This window comes from Triticum urartu, chromosome 4, assembly GCF_003073215.2.
Source record: "Triticum urartu cultivar G1812 chromosome 4, Tu2.1, whole genome shotgun sequence".
In the NCBI taxonomy this organism is placed as follows: domain Eukaryota; kingdom Viridiplantae; phylum Streptophyta; class Magnoliopsida; order Poales; family Poaceae; genus Triticum; species Triticum urartu.
Window position 1 is genome coordinate 461014018 of NC_053025.1, and position 13042 is coordinate 461027059.

General features: G+C 46.8%; 2 protein-coding genes across 2 annotated transcripts; both read left to right on the forward strand.

Annotated features, from left to right (window-relative positions):
* Positions 1-647: 647 nt before the first annotated feature.
* Positions 648-4431, forward strand: LOC125552060 (phosphoinositide phospholipase C 2-like). Its single transcript, XM_048715524.1, has 9 exons — positions 648-1213; positions 1854-2050; positions 2177-2312; positions 2387-2638; positions 2723-2946; positions 3087-3204; positions 3420-3572; positions 3650-3736; positions 3885-4431. Exons 1-9 carry the CDS (start codon positions 770-772, stop codon positions 4173-4175), a joined length of 1902 nt encoding a protein of 633 aa, XP_048571481.1. The 5' UTR covers positions 648-769; the 3' UTR covers positions 4176-4431.
* On the forward strand, positions 4411-5571 carry LOC125552061 (rhodanese-like domain-containing protein 10). The gene is made up of 2 exons (XM_048715525.1): positions 4411-4992; positions 5114-5571. The coding sequence occupies exons 1-2, from the start codon at positions 4553-4555 to the stop codon at positions 5304-5306; spliced, it is 633 nt and encodes a 210-aa protein (XP_048571482.1). The 5' UTR covers positions 4411-4552; the 3' UTR covers positions 5307-5571.
* Positions 5572-13042: the final 7471 nt, after the last annotated feature.

The window sequence follows — 13042 nt, forward strand, 5'->3', positions numbered from 1 at the left end:
ACAACATTCGCTCCGGGACCCTCGAGTTCACAGCGGACGAGTTAGTGTGGGAAAAAAGGGGAAAAGAAAGGTGGCTCATCGAAGAGCTCCAACCTGAGCTCAGGGGGACCGGAGGGCAACTGAGCTGGTGGACGGCGATTAAGAGATGCAGACGATGGCAAGGAATAGGAGGCAACCTAGGTGTTGCCGCCTCCGCAATGGACGTAGCCAACATCGGAGAAGAAGAGGGACATGGCCGACACGGCGGCGCGCTGAACGCGGCTCTGCCATGACCCGCAGTAGTAGTCGGTGGCCACCTCCTGGCACCTTGAACGCAGTGACCCACACCGTGCGCCGGCGATGAACCGAACCTCCCGCGTCATATTACGCACCACCCTCGCCGGGGTCTGGTCGGAAACCACGGGCTGCCGCCACAACACCCGCGCCGAGACATCGCCGAGGGAAATATAGAGGATCGAGATCCATGCGGATTGATTGATTGGACGGTTGGCGTCATATTTGCTCGGAAATCTTAAGGAACTGATGCTAGTTCTATAGTAGTATTTCCAAAAAGAAAAAGGTGTACTATGTTATTAGTATCAAAAAGAAAAAGGAAAAGAAAATCTTGTACACAAGTATAGAGAGGGATCACAGATGAATGGCGAGACTTAACCGCTCCTCCTCCTGGAAGTTACAAACTCGCCTCCGCGTCTCCCGTCCTCCCCCTCACACCGCCCCCCACCTTCGAATCGCCCTCAAAACTCGCAATGCGGGAACGAGAAATCCCAAAATGGAGAGGGAAATTTCTCCTGAGGCGCCTCCCACACGCACACGTCTCCTCCCCCGGGGACCAAACGAGGAGAGAAAACCGGGCGATCCAGGGGGACCGGGCGCCGAGGCTGAGGCGGCGGAGATGGGGACGTACAAGTGCTGCATCTTCTTCACGCGCAGGTTCGCGCCGCCCGACGCGACCACGCCGGAGGATGTGCGCACGCTCTTCTCCCGCTTCTCCGGCGGCACGCCGTACATGGGCGTCGACGAGCTCCGCCGATACCTAGCCGCCACCGGGGAGCTCGACGGCGACGGCGGAATGGACGCGGCGGATCGGATCGTGGACCGGTTCCTCCAGGGCCGCAGCCGCACCCCGCGATTCGGAAGGCCGGCCCTCACCGTCGACGACTTCCACAACTTTCTCTTCTCCGAGGACCTCAACCCGCCCATCCGTCAGTCAAAGGTAGCAATCAGCATCCTGCGCAGGTTACACGACGAGGTGAATTGGTGGCATTTACGGCCTTACTGATCATCACAGTTTAGAAGGGGACTTGTGCTTGGCAAACTGCTTCGTGGTGAACATGTTATTTGAATATTACCAGCCATTGTCGCTATCACAGGATCATGTGACTATGTCTTGGTATTTCTCGAACCGTAATGCAGATTGCTCTTTTGTAGTTGGATGTGGCAGCCACACTGGTGCCAAATACTACTTAGATGCTGCATTAAGTTATTTATCATAACTGCTACAAAACTTAAAGACATACAAACTCTTTGTGGGATGTGAAGGCATTAGGCATTGCCTTGCCTAAGTGTTCGAATGTAGTGTCATTATCATGGTGCATCATGCTCAGCAAGCTGATGGTTGATATATGGAATTACACATACACTTTAGTATAAAGTATAACTAAATCTCTACAAAGCTCTGATGACTAGCTGTATCTGAATGTTCCGTTGGCCATTATCTGCTTTATTTATTTAAGTTTTGGTGTCAACTATCTGCTGTGGATTAGCATGACAAGCTCCGCTTTGAATTTTGATGTAACTTAGAGTGTGGTATTTGGTTTGAGATGTCCGTTGACTGTAAATCTCATGGTTGCCAGGTCCATCATGACATGAATGCACCTTTGTCCCACTACTTCATATACACCGGACACAACTCATATCTTACTGGCAATCAACTTAGCAGTGATTGTAGTGATGCTCCCATAATCAAGGCACTGCAAATAGGTGTTCGTGTAATTGAATTAGACATGTGGCCAAATTCTTCTAAAGATGACATAGATATTCTCCATGGAAGGTACATATGACAAATCCTTCCTTCAAGAAGCTTTCTACAACATTTATTTGTTGCAAGATAACTGTACTGCAAATACAAAGTGCATTCCATATGCTGACTTCATTCTAATTCTTTGACTCTTTGTAGGACACTTACTGCCCCAGTGTCACTTTTGAAATGTTTGACATCCATCAAAGAATATGCCTTTGTCGCATCTCCCTACCCTGTTATTATAACATTAGAAGATCACCTTACATCTGATCTTCAGGCAAAAGTAGCTAAGGTACTGTATTTTCTTTATATAATTTATATCTTGTCTGGATGATTCTCTCGAATGTAGTTCTGAATTCTATTTAGATGGTCCTTGAAGTATTTGGAGATATCCTGTACTATCCTGAATCAAAACATCTTCAAGAATTTCCTTCACCGGAAGCACTAAAGGGGCGTGTAATCCTCTCAACAAAGCCCCCAAAGGAGTACCTTGAAGCAAAGGGTGGTACTATGAAAGATAGAGACATTGAGCCAAAGTTTAGCAAAGGAGAAAATGAAGAATCAGCATGGGGTATAGAAGTCCCCGATATTCAGGATGAGTTGCAAGATGCCAACAAGGTAATTGGTTCAAAGTTAAGCAAAACGTTTCTACCTTTTTTTTCGTACATCATCTTTACGTCGAGATTTACTAATCACCATCAGGACGATATGTCATACCCCGAAAGAGGTGTAGATGAAGATGATGAACAGATAGTGCGCAAGAATGCACCACTGGAGTATAAACACCTTATTACTATTAAAGCAGGAAAGCCGAAGGGTTCTCTTGTTGACGCCTTGAAGAGTGACCCGGAGAAAGTTAGGCGCCTCAGTTTGAGTGAGCAAGAACTTGCAAAAGTGGCAGCATGTCATGGTCCGAAGATAGTGAGGTTCGCTTAGTAAATTTATTAAATTGACCAGGAAACAATGTAGGGACACAGTCATATCATTCCCTTTTCTGTGAATCAAAACTGTTAGGATCCACTTCTCTTTGTCTTACTGAAGTTTTCATCCTGTTTGTTACAAGCAGCTTTACACAAAGAAATCTACTGAGAATATACCCAAAGGGGACCCGCTTCAATTCATCCAACTACAACCCATTTCTTGGCTGGGTGCATGGTGCTCAAATGGTGGCGTTCAATATGCAGGTGCAGTTGTGATTTTAGCAAGATATTATATTGTGTTTGGATACCTACTGTTTACAGATCTCCAGTTACAGGATGTGAATTGCCTTGATTAGTTGCGTTATGGTGCATGTTTTTTTTTGGTTGACAATTTATCTCTGCTACTGGTTGTGCTATGTTCGTTATCCATGCGCTCTTCAGTTGTTGCTAACATAAGGCCTGCCATTTTATTTTTGCAGGGGTACGGCAGAGCCCTTTGGTTAATGAATGGATTTTACAAAGCCAATGGAGGCTGTGGCTATGTGAAGAAACCAGATTTCTTAATGCAAACTTGTCCGGATGGAAAGGTTTTCGATCCGACAGCAGACTTACCTGTAAAGAAAACACTGAAGGTGCATAATGCATTCCTTCCTTTCCTTTTTCGTTTCTGAAATTCAGAAACGGGTTTCACGTGCCTACTGGTTCTCAGGTCAAAGTGTACATGGGCGATGGTTGGCAGCAGGATTTTAAGCAGACACATTTCGATTCATATTCCCCTCCAGATTTTTATGCAAAGGTATTGCCAGAATCACTGTGTTTCATCATCAAAATGATAAGTAGAATCCAAAAAGAAGTGCCAGAAACATTGGAAATCAGCGTGCAATGTATACAAGTGAACGCCAACTGAAGCAAGAACTGAAATTTGAATGCCGCCCAACGAGCAGGTGGGCATAGCCGGAGTTCCGTCGGACTCGGTGATGAGGAAGACTAGAGTCGTGGAGGATAGCTGGGTCCCGATGTGGGAAGATGGGTTCACCTTCCCGCTGACCGTGCCGGAGATCGCTCTGCTGCGTGTGGAGGTGCACGAGTACGATGTGAACGAGGACGACTTCGGCGGGCAGACCGTCCTTCCTGTGTCGGAGCTGTGGCCGGGGATCCGCACCGTGCCGCTCTTCGACCACAAGGGGATGAAGTTCAAGAGCGTGAAGCTTCTCATGAGCTTCGAGTTTGTCTAGTCACCTCTTGGCCGGCAGACTAGGAGTGCGTGTGTTGCATTGCACATGTGTTGTAGTGTATCATGCGTGTCATATGATAGCTAGCTGGAGTAGATTAGATTGATTTGTCGCAGATGTAAGACCTTTTGGCGGCTGGTAGAACCGTGAAAAAACTTTTGAGTTGCTTCCCGTCACCGCCTGATCTGTTAGGAGTGATCGTGCGATCAGGAATGTAAGAGGCCCGCTGTGTCGACGGTGCTGATTGAACCTAAGAAAATCATAGTGGATAAGAGACCTGGAAACGTATCCTTCCATGGCTCCCTGGCAAGGGCAAGGGGACGACGAGCCAATCGCCAGAGCACGGAGCTGAAGAAACTAAGCACGAGCGGGCGGAATCCATGGCCATGGGTGCTGCGGCGACCGCGGCCGCCTGCTTCTCCTCTGCATCCTCGGGCGTGTCTCGCTCTCGCATCAGGGCGCAGGCGACGTCGTGGGCAGGAGGGGCGGAGGAGCTGGTGCGGTCGGGCGCGGTGAAAGCCCTCCGGCCGAGGGACGCAGTGGAGGTCATGGGCTCAGAGGGGTTCCAGCTGCTGGATGTCCGGCCGGCCTGGGAGCACGACCGCGCCGCCGTTCGGGGGTCCGTGCACGTGCCGCTGTTCATGGCCGACGACGACATGGGCCCAGTGACGCTGCTCAAGAAGTGGGTCCACCTGGGCTACATCGGGCTCTGGACCGGGCAGTCCTTCACCAAGATGAACGACCGCTTCCTCGACGACGTCGCCGCCGCCGTCGCCGGGAAGGACGCCAAGCTGCTCGTCGCATGCGGCGAAGGCCTCAGGTAATTAGTAGACTATATATACTTTGCTGCGGTGACAAACGGATGATTAAGTGGCATGCCTGTACTGTCCACGTTGACTGATGTGGATAAAGCTTTTGGCTGGGCTGTTAATCAATTCAAGGTCGCTGATTGCGGTGAGGATGCTGCACGACGACGGGTACAAGAACGTGGCATGGCTCGCCGGGGGTTTTAGCAAGTCCGTTGACGGTGACTTCGCCGAGCTGGAGGGGGAGAGCAAGCTCCGGTACGCCACCATCGGGGGAGTATCCTACATCTTCCTTCAGATCTTGCTGCTGCTACGGGTGGTGCAGTGAAAATCGAACGGAATGCAATGGTGGTATGGAATGGCGCGCCCTCTGCTCCAAGTTAGCCTCTCAATCCAGTTCTGCTCTCGGCCTTTTGATTTGCTTAATTTTGCTTCAGCCAAGTGTTGTATGGTAGATCGAACGATAGTTACAAAGTAATTCAGATTCAGCCGCGCTCCCCTTTGTCAACATCTTGTACTACATAGCCCTTCTTGGTAGCTGCATGTAGTAGTTTTTTTAAAATGATCTAATAAAACCATGTTTCATATTTAAAGCCGGTTGACCTCTGTGCTTCTCTCTCTCATGGCACAGAGCCCCCTTTCGCCTCGGTCCACAGAAAAAAAATGTATGACTTGTGCCGACAGTTCATGGAAGAAAGAACTCACAAAACTAAGATAGTTAACTAATAGTACTACTAACTAATACATATATATAAATTGTCAAAAAAAACTAGTCCTAATATATAGAAATAGATATCTAGAAATAGAAACGAACTAATATATAGATAATCGAAATTGAGAACTAATACTAATATATAGATATTGATATCTTGAAATAGAAACGAACTAATATATAGATAATCAAAATTGAAAAGGACTATCTTTTCCGTATACTTTCCCCGTTCAATTGCTACATAAAAGTTCACTGCAGGCACCTCAAACATAATAAAAATTACATATAGATTCCCATAGCACCGAATGACCACTACCATCGCCAGAATGAGCTGATGACGCGTCGCAATTGCCGCTTCCCTGTCGGGACTGGTTTGACTTTGTCTATGACAGCCATGAAGTCTTTGTGCATGTGCCCCTAAGAACCAACACCGTGGAGCGGTAGCCCTTGTTGAAGAATAGATCTGAATCACCTGACACCAAATCTCGCCCCACGATGAGAAACCCTAATTTCACCGTCCCAAGGAGAGGTCATGAATCTACATTGGAACTCCATCCAGTATGTCCAAACGGACAAACTCAATGAAGATCGAAGCCCGGAAGACAAACTCGAAGAAGAAATGCCTTCATCCTCTTGAGAGCCACACTTGTGAGCATCAGCATCTCCAGGATTACGGCAAGCCCCAGGCCACCTTCTAGCACTATAGCTACAGGCAATGAAGGAATCCATCTTCACACCCCATGCTGCCTAGGGCTTGTCTCCACCGCTGCTTGTGAAGATTAAGAACCCTAACCTAAACTACTAACTGGAGCGGAGGTGTCGGGATTGTCCTCCACAACATCGGCCGCCGAAGAGAAATGCAGAGGGGAGGTGAATCAATGAGCTCATCAGCGAAGTTTTGAGGGGGGAGTCTGCCTTGGCCGCTAAGGGATAGGGGAAGAAACCCTAGTAGTAGTAGTTCTTCTGACGAATCCATGAGCTATTTTTTCAAATCCGCCAACATTTTTTCAAATCCATGAACATTTTTTGAATCCACTAATATTCTTCAAATTTGTGTTTTTTTTACAAATTGACAAAAAATAAGCAGTTTTTTTTCTGAGACAAGGATGAGCAGCTATAGAAAAAATCTGCGAAAGAAATAGCGTTTGAGTAGAGACGAGTGAACGGGCGAGCGAGGACAAAGGGCTTATTGGGCTGCCACCATGCATTGCGCCCTGTGCGTCGTAGGAGCCAATAACCCTTCATAGGAGCGCGAACGAAGAGCTTATTGGGCGCTTAACATCGGATTAGGAGATCTTTCGTAGGAGAGCTCCCAACCAGGAGTCCCTAATCAATGATGTTGGCCGCCGGTTCCCGATCCCGGCACTCACGCGGGCACGATCATGGGCCGGCCTAGATCGCTTGATCATCCTGGCCAGTTCGCCCCCACCCCCACTTGTTTGCTTGATCGTTTTTGCACTGGTCGCGGTTGAACAGTTGATTGGTCAATTCCATAAAGAAAATGGAAAAAATTGCAATTTTTTTTAAAAAAATTGTGAAATCAAAATTGTTCATGGATTTTGAAAAAATTTCACAAACATCAAAAGGTTGACAAATTTGAAAAGAAGTTCATCGAAAAAAGTCATCAAATTCGGAAAAAATCACAATTTTGAAAAAAAATCAACAAATTTGGAAAAAGTTCATCAATTTTGGAAAAAATTATCGATTTTCAAAAAGTTCATTAAAAATACAAAAAATCAACGGAAAAGGGAAAAAGTTCATCGATGTGAAGAAAAAAGTTCATCGATTTTCAAAAATTATTACCAAAAATAAAAAAAAAATCATCGGTTTGATTTTTTTAAGAATTTGAACACTTTTCATGAATTAAGGAAGAAGAATTAAAAAAACAAAAAATGACAAAGGGAAAAAGGAAAAATAAAAGAACAATGAAAGAGACATGAAAAAAGTTGTACCTTATCAGATCCTCCTAAGTCGCTGTGTGGTTAGCGCAGCCTCCCTTGAAGCGGGAGGTCACCGGTTCAATTCCCTCGGCGGGCGTCCTTTTTTTGCGTTTTCCAAATCAGATAAGCAGATGGGGTTGGGCCGACCTAGCGCGGAGGAGTGTAGGCGCCCGTTTGCAAAATGTATACAAACGGATGCCTGAAGTGCCAAATAGGATCTGCCTTCCCAATCGGGAGAGGCCCTCGTAAGCGCCTTAAGCGCCAACTTACTATGTGATGCAAGCGGGCTTTGGCCCAACTTCACTCTAGCTGCTCGCTTCGCCCGGTCTCGCTCGGCCCATTCATTTTTTTTCGTTTATTGTGTTGTTGGTCATGTAGACAAAAAACCGGCTGGTTTTATAATACTGTTGAAAAAGTGTGAAATCAAAAAAGAATTGGAGCATTGAAAAGTTCATCGATTGGTGAAAAGTTCGTGAATTTGGAGAAAAGATTGAGAGTTTGAAAAGGTCATAAAAATATGAAAAAGTTTACAAAGATATAAAAAATGCGCATTTGAGAAAAAGTTCATGAATTTGAAAAAATATCATGAATTTGATCTTTTCATGAATTCAAAATTTCAGCAATTTGATTTTTTTGTAGTGAAATTTGCAAAAATTCACGAAATTTGAATATATGTTCATGCATTTCAAAAATTTCTTGACATTTGATAAAAGTTCTTGAAAACTGAAAAAAGTTCATTTATTTTTCCTAAATAAGTTCACAAACTTGAAAAAAATTCATCGATTTTGAAAAAACCCCCAGAAAATTTCATGAAATTTGAAAATAAGTTCATGAATTTCATAAAATTTATTTTTTAAGAAAAATGTTCATGACTATTGATAGAAGTTCATGAAAAATGGGAAAAAGTTCACAAATCTTGAAAAAAATCAGGAATTAGTAAAAGTTCATTGATTTTGGAAAAAAAATCATAAAATTGAGAAAAGTGTATTGATTTTGAATACTTAAAAACTGAAATGAGTTTCTGTATTTTAAAAACATTCGTACAATTAAAAATTGACGGATTCGGTAAAAAAATGTGAATTTAAGAAAAAAGTTCATATATTGAAAAGAAGTAGAAAATAAAAAAGTAATACAAAAAGTAGCCTAAGGAAAAGAATGCGAGTCTTTTCCAATTGGCTATTGAGGGTTGTACTGAATTTGCAAGGTTGGGTGTTCGAATTTCTCGCCCGCACCCATTTTTTGAAGGTTAAGGAAAACGAAATGGCCCAAGCCTAGGATGGAAGGTGAGTGTTCGTCGGCTTGTACAATAGGCAATAACCGGTGGGCGACCTATGTCTTGCTCGACTCGGTGAAGGCGTGAGCGACATAGGCCAGCCCATGCGCGTGGGAAGCCAGAGCCTTGTTTTTTTTGTCCTTTCTCATGTTTTTTTCCTTATTTTGATTTCGTTTATAATTCCAAATATTCTAAGAAATATAATACAAAAACACTTTACATAAAACATAGAAAAAAATATTGACCAAGCATTTGAAAAATATTAAAATGTATAAAAAAATGTGTGTGAATACTTTGATCATATATCTAAAAATGTTCAATGTGTACTGAAAAAAGTTAGCATGTGTTCAACCAAGAAGAACCCAATGAAATTGACAAGAAAATGAAGAAACCCAATAAAAACAAAAACAAAACTAAGAAAATGAAAAACCAAATAAACCAATTCAAATGAATGGAAACTGAGAAACCTTGAGAAAGAAACAAAGAAAACCAATGAAAACCAAGAAAGAAATGAAAGACCAAAAGAATGACGCCCTCAAGAAAAGAACGACACAGGAGCGTCGCCATCATCTGATCAACTAATCAACTAATCAAAGGTTTCCCTCAGAGGTAGCAGGAGAAGTTGGGAGCTTCACCTTGATGATGCCTTCTTAAAGGAAACGATGCCAAGGGCGTCACCATCACCGGCTCCGGCCACCGGCCGAAGACCAGGTTTTCACCTGAATCTATCCTAACAACATCCACCAACAACCTGTGCACCGTCCAGACCGCCTTCAAAGCCTCAGCGCCACCGTGAGAGCCCTGGCACATCGACCACTGCCTGTGTGTGTGCCACCACTGGAGCATGGGAGGAGAGCCGCCACCCCACCTAGCCAAACCTTGAGAGCCCTCGAGAGGAACTCCGCGCGCTCGTCACCGTCTCTGATCCGAACCAATCCGGAGCGAAAGCCACCAGATGGCCGGCACAGATTCACTTTGGACAAGGACAACACCACGCCATGCCGCCGCGGGAAATCAAGCTTCACCCGCCACCACCTTCCAGTGCCGCAGCCCCAGGATCCAGGTCAAACGTCGCCGCCGCCGAACTATGCGTGCGTGATGTCGCAAGGACGCAACCGCCGTAAGCCTCCGCCATCGTGCCGCCGAGTCCCACGCCCGCGCGACGCCGCTGCCAGGACAGGCCGCCCCGCATCAGCCATTCCCGAGCAGTAGAGAAAAGGGGCCCCACCGCCGGCCATCGTGAGGGGATTTGCCCCGGCGGCTCCAGCCGGCAGTGAGGATGGGGAGGGGAGGGAGGTGCGCGCCGCCGCCCGAGTCGGCTGCGGGAGGGACACCGCGGGGGCTCATATGCGATCTGGGAGGAGGTAAAAGGAACTTGTATACACGTCCACAACCAATCTTATCCAGTGTTGATTTTAGCCGTATATTTTCTGAAAAACCAAATGCGGACAAGTAGGATGTAATTTGGCAACAATGATCGTGCCAACGGATGAGCTATCTTGGGTTTTCATCGCATCGATGCTATGAATGCTATTTTTGTTTGCCCAAATTAAAGAAGAGCCATTTGCTGATTAGTCTGAACGAAAATACTAGACAGACGATATTCCATGCACGATGCATGCACGATTTACAATCAGATGGATGTGAAGCACTTTATTCCCTGATTCAATGGCTAGATGTGGAGCGTCGTTCATGCATCGTCTAAAAACGTTGTGTGTATAGCAGCTCTCTAGCCAGAAACAGAGTAGACCAGATCGTAGTGGCGGTGAAAGCTGCGGCACAATCCAAGTGATCGATCGAGCACTGCAGTGCACTATATGCCCAACACGTTGCAGAACCAAATAAAAGGTAGAGATCACGTCACCATGTGAACAACTTGCACCAGCGCGATCAATTTGATCGAAATCAGACGGTGGTGCTAGCCAAAGCATGGACCAGCTGTGATTTACACGTCCAATTGGATCGATGTTAGTGCTGTCAAAGCGATTTCTCACCACTCAAATTGCAACGATTATTTCGAATAAATGGAGGGGAAAACTTTTTTTTGGGTCTGATGGCGACGAGAGAATCGAAACGACAAAGAAAACAATTATTATACGGGAAAGGGAAATGAAAGCTGGAATTAGCGGACGAACACTCAAACGTCTCTGTCGCCCACGTGCCTGATTTGGGCAAGTAAGAGGAGGTCAGAGGACCATCCCGTACCTTAACATCAACTTTGTTGGGACTCGATGTGTGATCGGATTCCCTGTAAACGTACACGGTATGGCCACTCATAGCTATTGTTAAGAGAGTATCTATACGACGTCTCAAACTGGCTTCAAACGACTGAATGACATGGCCATTGACCAGTAAAAAAAAGAGAGGCCTAGACAGGCTTCTCATACCATCACTAAACGTCCACGGGTATGAGGAGACCCGAGCGCGTCCGCTACCTTGGACCAAGCAACGTGGCCTTACGATAAATTAACCAAATTCCCCAAGTCCAACAAACCCACCACCCCTCTCCCGCGTGCCTCCATCATTTCACGCGTCCAAGCCGACGCCATCGTCCACCCTTGCTTCCCCATCCTCGCCGCCGACCCCCATCCGTCGTCGTAGATGTCGACCAGCCCATCCCACACCGCCGCCACGGTGGCTTCTTCGGCGTCGTCCGTGGGTCTCTCGTCCTTGGAGAACGTCGCCTCGAGGGACCGGCGAAGGAGGCAATGGGAGAGGGAAGCGGCGTCGCAGGGAGAGGATGTGGACCTCGAGGAGTAGCGCCACCCCCAACCCCACCGCGCCGGGCACAATAAACCCATCCATCCATCTGCCAACAATGATTACGCCGTCTGACCCGGTTAGGTCAGAGGACGATTCGGCGGCCGGTTGGGAGGGTATTTCAGAGTGTTTTCCACCAATGCAGAGGGCGATGGATGAAGTCTTTCAGTCGCCACAGCTCCAACGTGCACGGACAAGATGCACACGATGTATTTGTCTTGCACCATTAGCCTCTCTCGCATGCTCAGTATGCACACACATTCTCTGCATAGGTTTGATTTCTCTGAATATTTGACACACACAGCCCCCCACCCCTCCGAGCACACTATCCATCCCCATCCAAGGTTATATAGCGACCACTTTCACTTGTGCTTATCTGCACCCCCACATGCACACCACCTTGATCTTCAAGGAGGGCATCGGGAAGAACGAAGACGACTAGAACGCACTAGAGACTGCGGGGCCATTTGGAAGCAGGATGATGTGACGACGGCTAAGTAACTCCTCCCCCCTCTCTCTCCCTCACCCTCCCTCCCGCACAAAATTATCAATCCCTCGGCCCACAAGATTCCCCTCTAGTCCACATTCTTTTGAGCTCTCTCGTCAAACCTATTGTCTCTTCTCCTCCCACATGTACAAAATCTCGATAAACTTGGTCAAACTTTAGGAAGTCTGGCTTCAGTAAACCTAATATGCAGAGTAAATAAAAACAGAGGGATCACAGTACTCCTAGCTGCTCAGCCCAATCACCCAACACGCCAGACGGGGAGTAGGGAGTAGTACAGTGTTACAAATTTTCAGGTCGGCGGCAAAATCTCCCGCCTCCTTCGAGATCTCCCGCGACTCAGATTCGACCAATGCAAAGTTAATTGCCATCATACCCTTGGCTAAAATAGGCCGACGAATACTGGTTGCTCGGGGGCTCTTTTGGTAACTTCACGTTCACCCCACCCATCCATCCCCACCCCGGCACCCATAGTACTCATTACTCCCCATTTTCTATCCCCACCGCAAAATAGACTTCTCTACGGTACCGTAGCACCTTCGTGTCCCTCCCCTTCTTCATCGGCACACTCGTCCACCGCAGCACATCTGCCTCATCGACGGCGTCGTACGCTGCACTGGAGCCGGTCTACCGTCGCCATCGTACACGGAGCCGCTTCCCCGACGCCGTCTTCCACGGTCTCGGATGTACTTTCTGGAAGCCGATGGCAAGTCGCAGCAGCACCACCGTCGTCGACAATGAACTGACTCTTGTTGCCGACCATGATGCACATACGCCGCCGTGACCTTCGTATTCCTCCTCGATTGGTAATTTGTATATTGATTCTCTTAGCAGTGCATGTGCATTTCTGATTATGTTCATACCTACCCTTCAA

Bases quoted from the DNA above. Each gene is read 5' to 3' on its own strand.
- LOC125552061 (XM_048715525.1), top strand. From the start codon at position 4,553: ATGGCCATGGGTGCTGCGGCGACCGCGGCCGCCTGCTTCTCCTCTGCA. The intron at 4,993-5,113 runs GTAATTAGTAGA...AATCAATTCAAG, and splicing joins GCATGCGGCGAAGGCCTCAG to GTCGCTGATTGCGGTGAGGA.
- LOC125552060 (XM_048715524.1), top strand. From the start codon at position 770: ATGGAGAGGGAAATTTCTCCTGAGGCGCCTCCCACACGCACACGTCTC. The intron at 3,205-3,419 runs GTGCAGTTGTGA...TTATTTTTGCAG, and splicing joins TGGTGGCGTTCAATATGCAG to GGGTACGGCAGAGCCCTTTG. The intron at 3,573-3,649 runs GTGCATAATGCA...ACTGGTTCTCAG, and splicing joins CTGTAAAGAAAACACTGAAG to GTCAAAGTGTACATGGGCGA.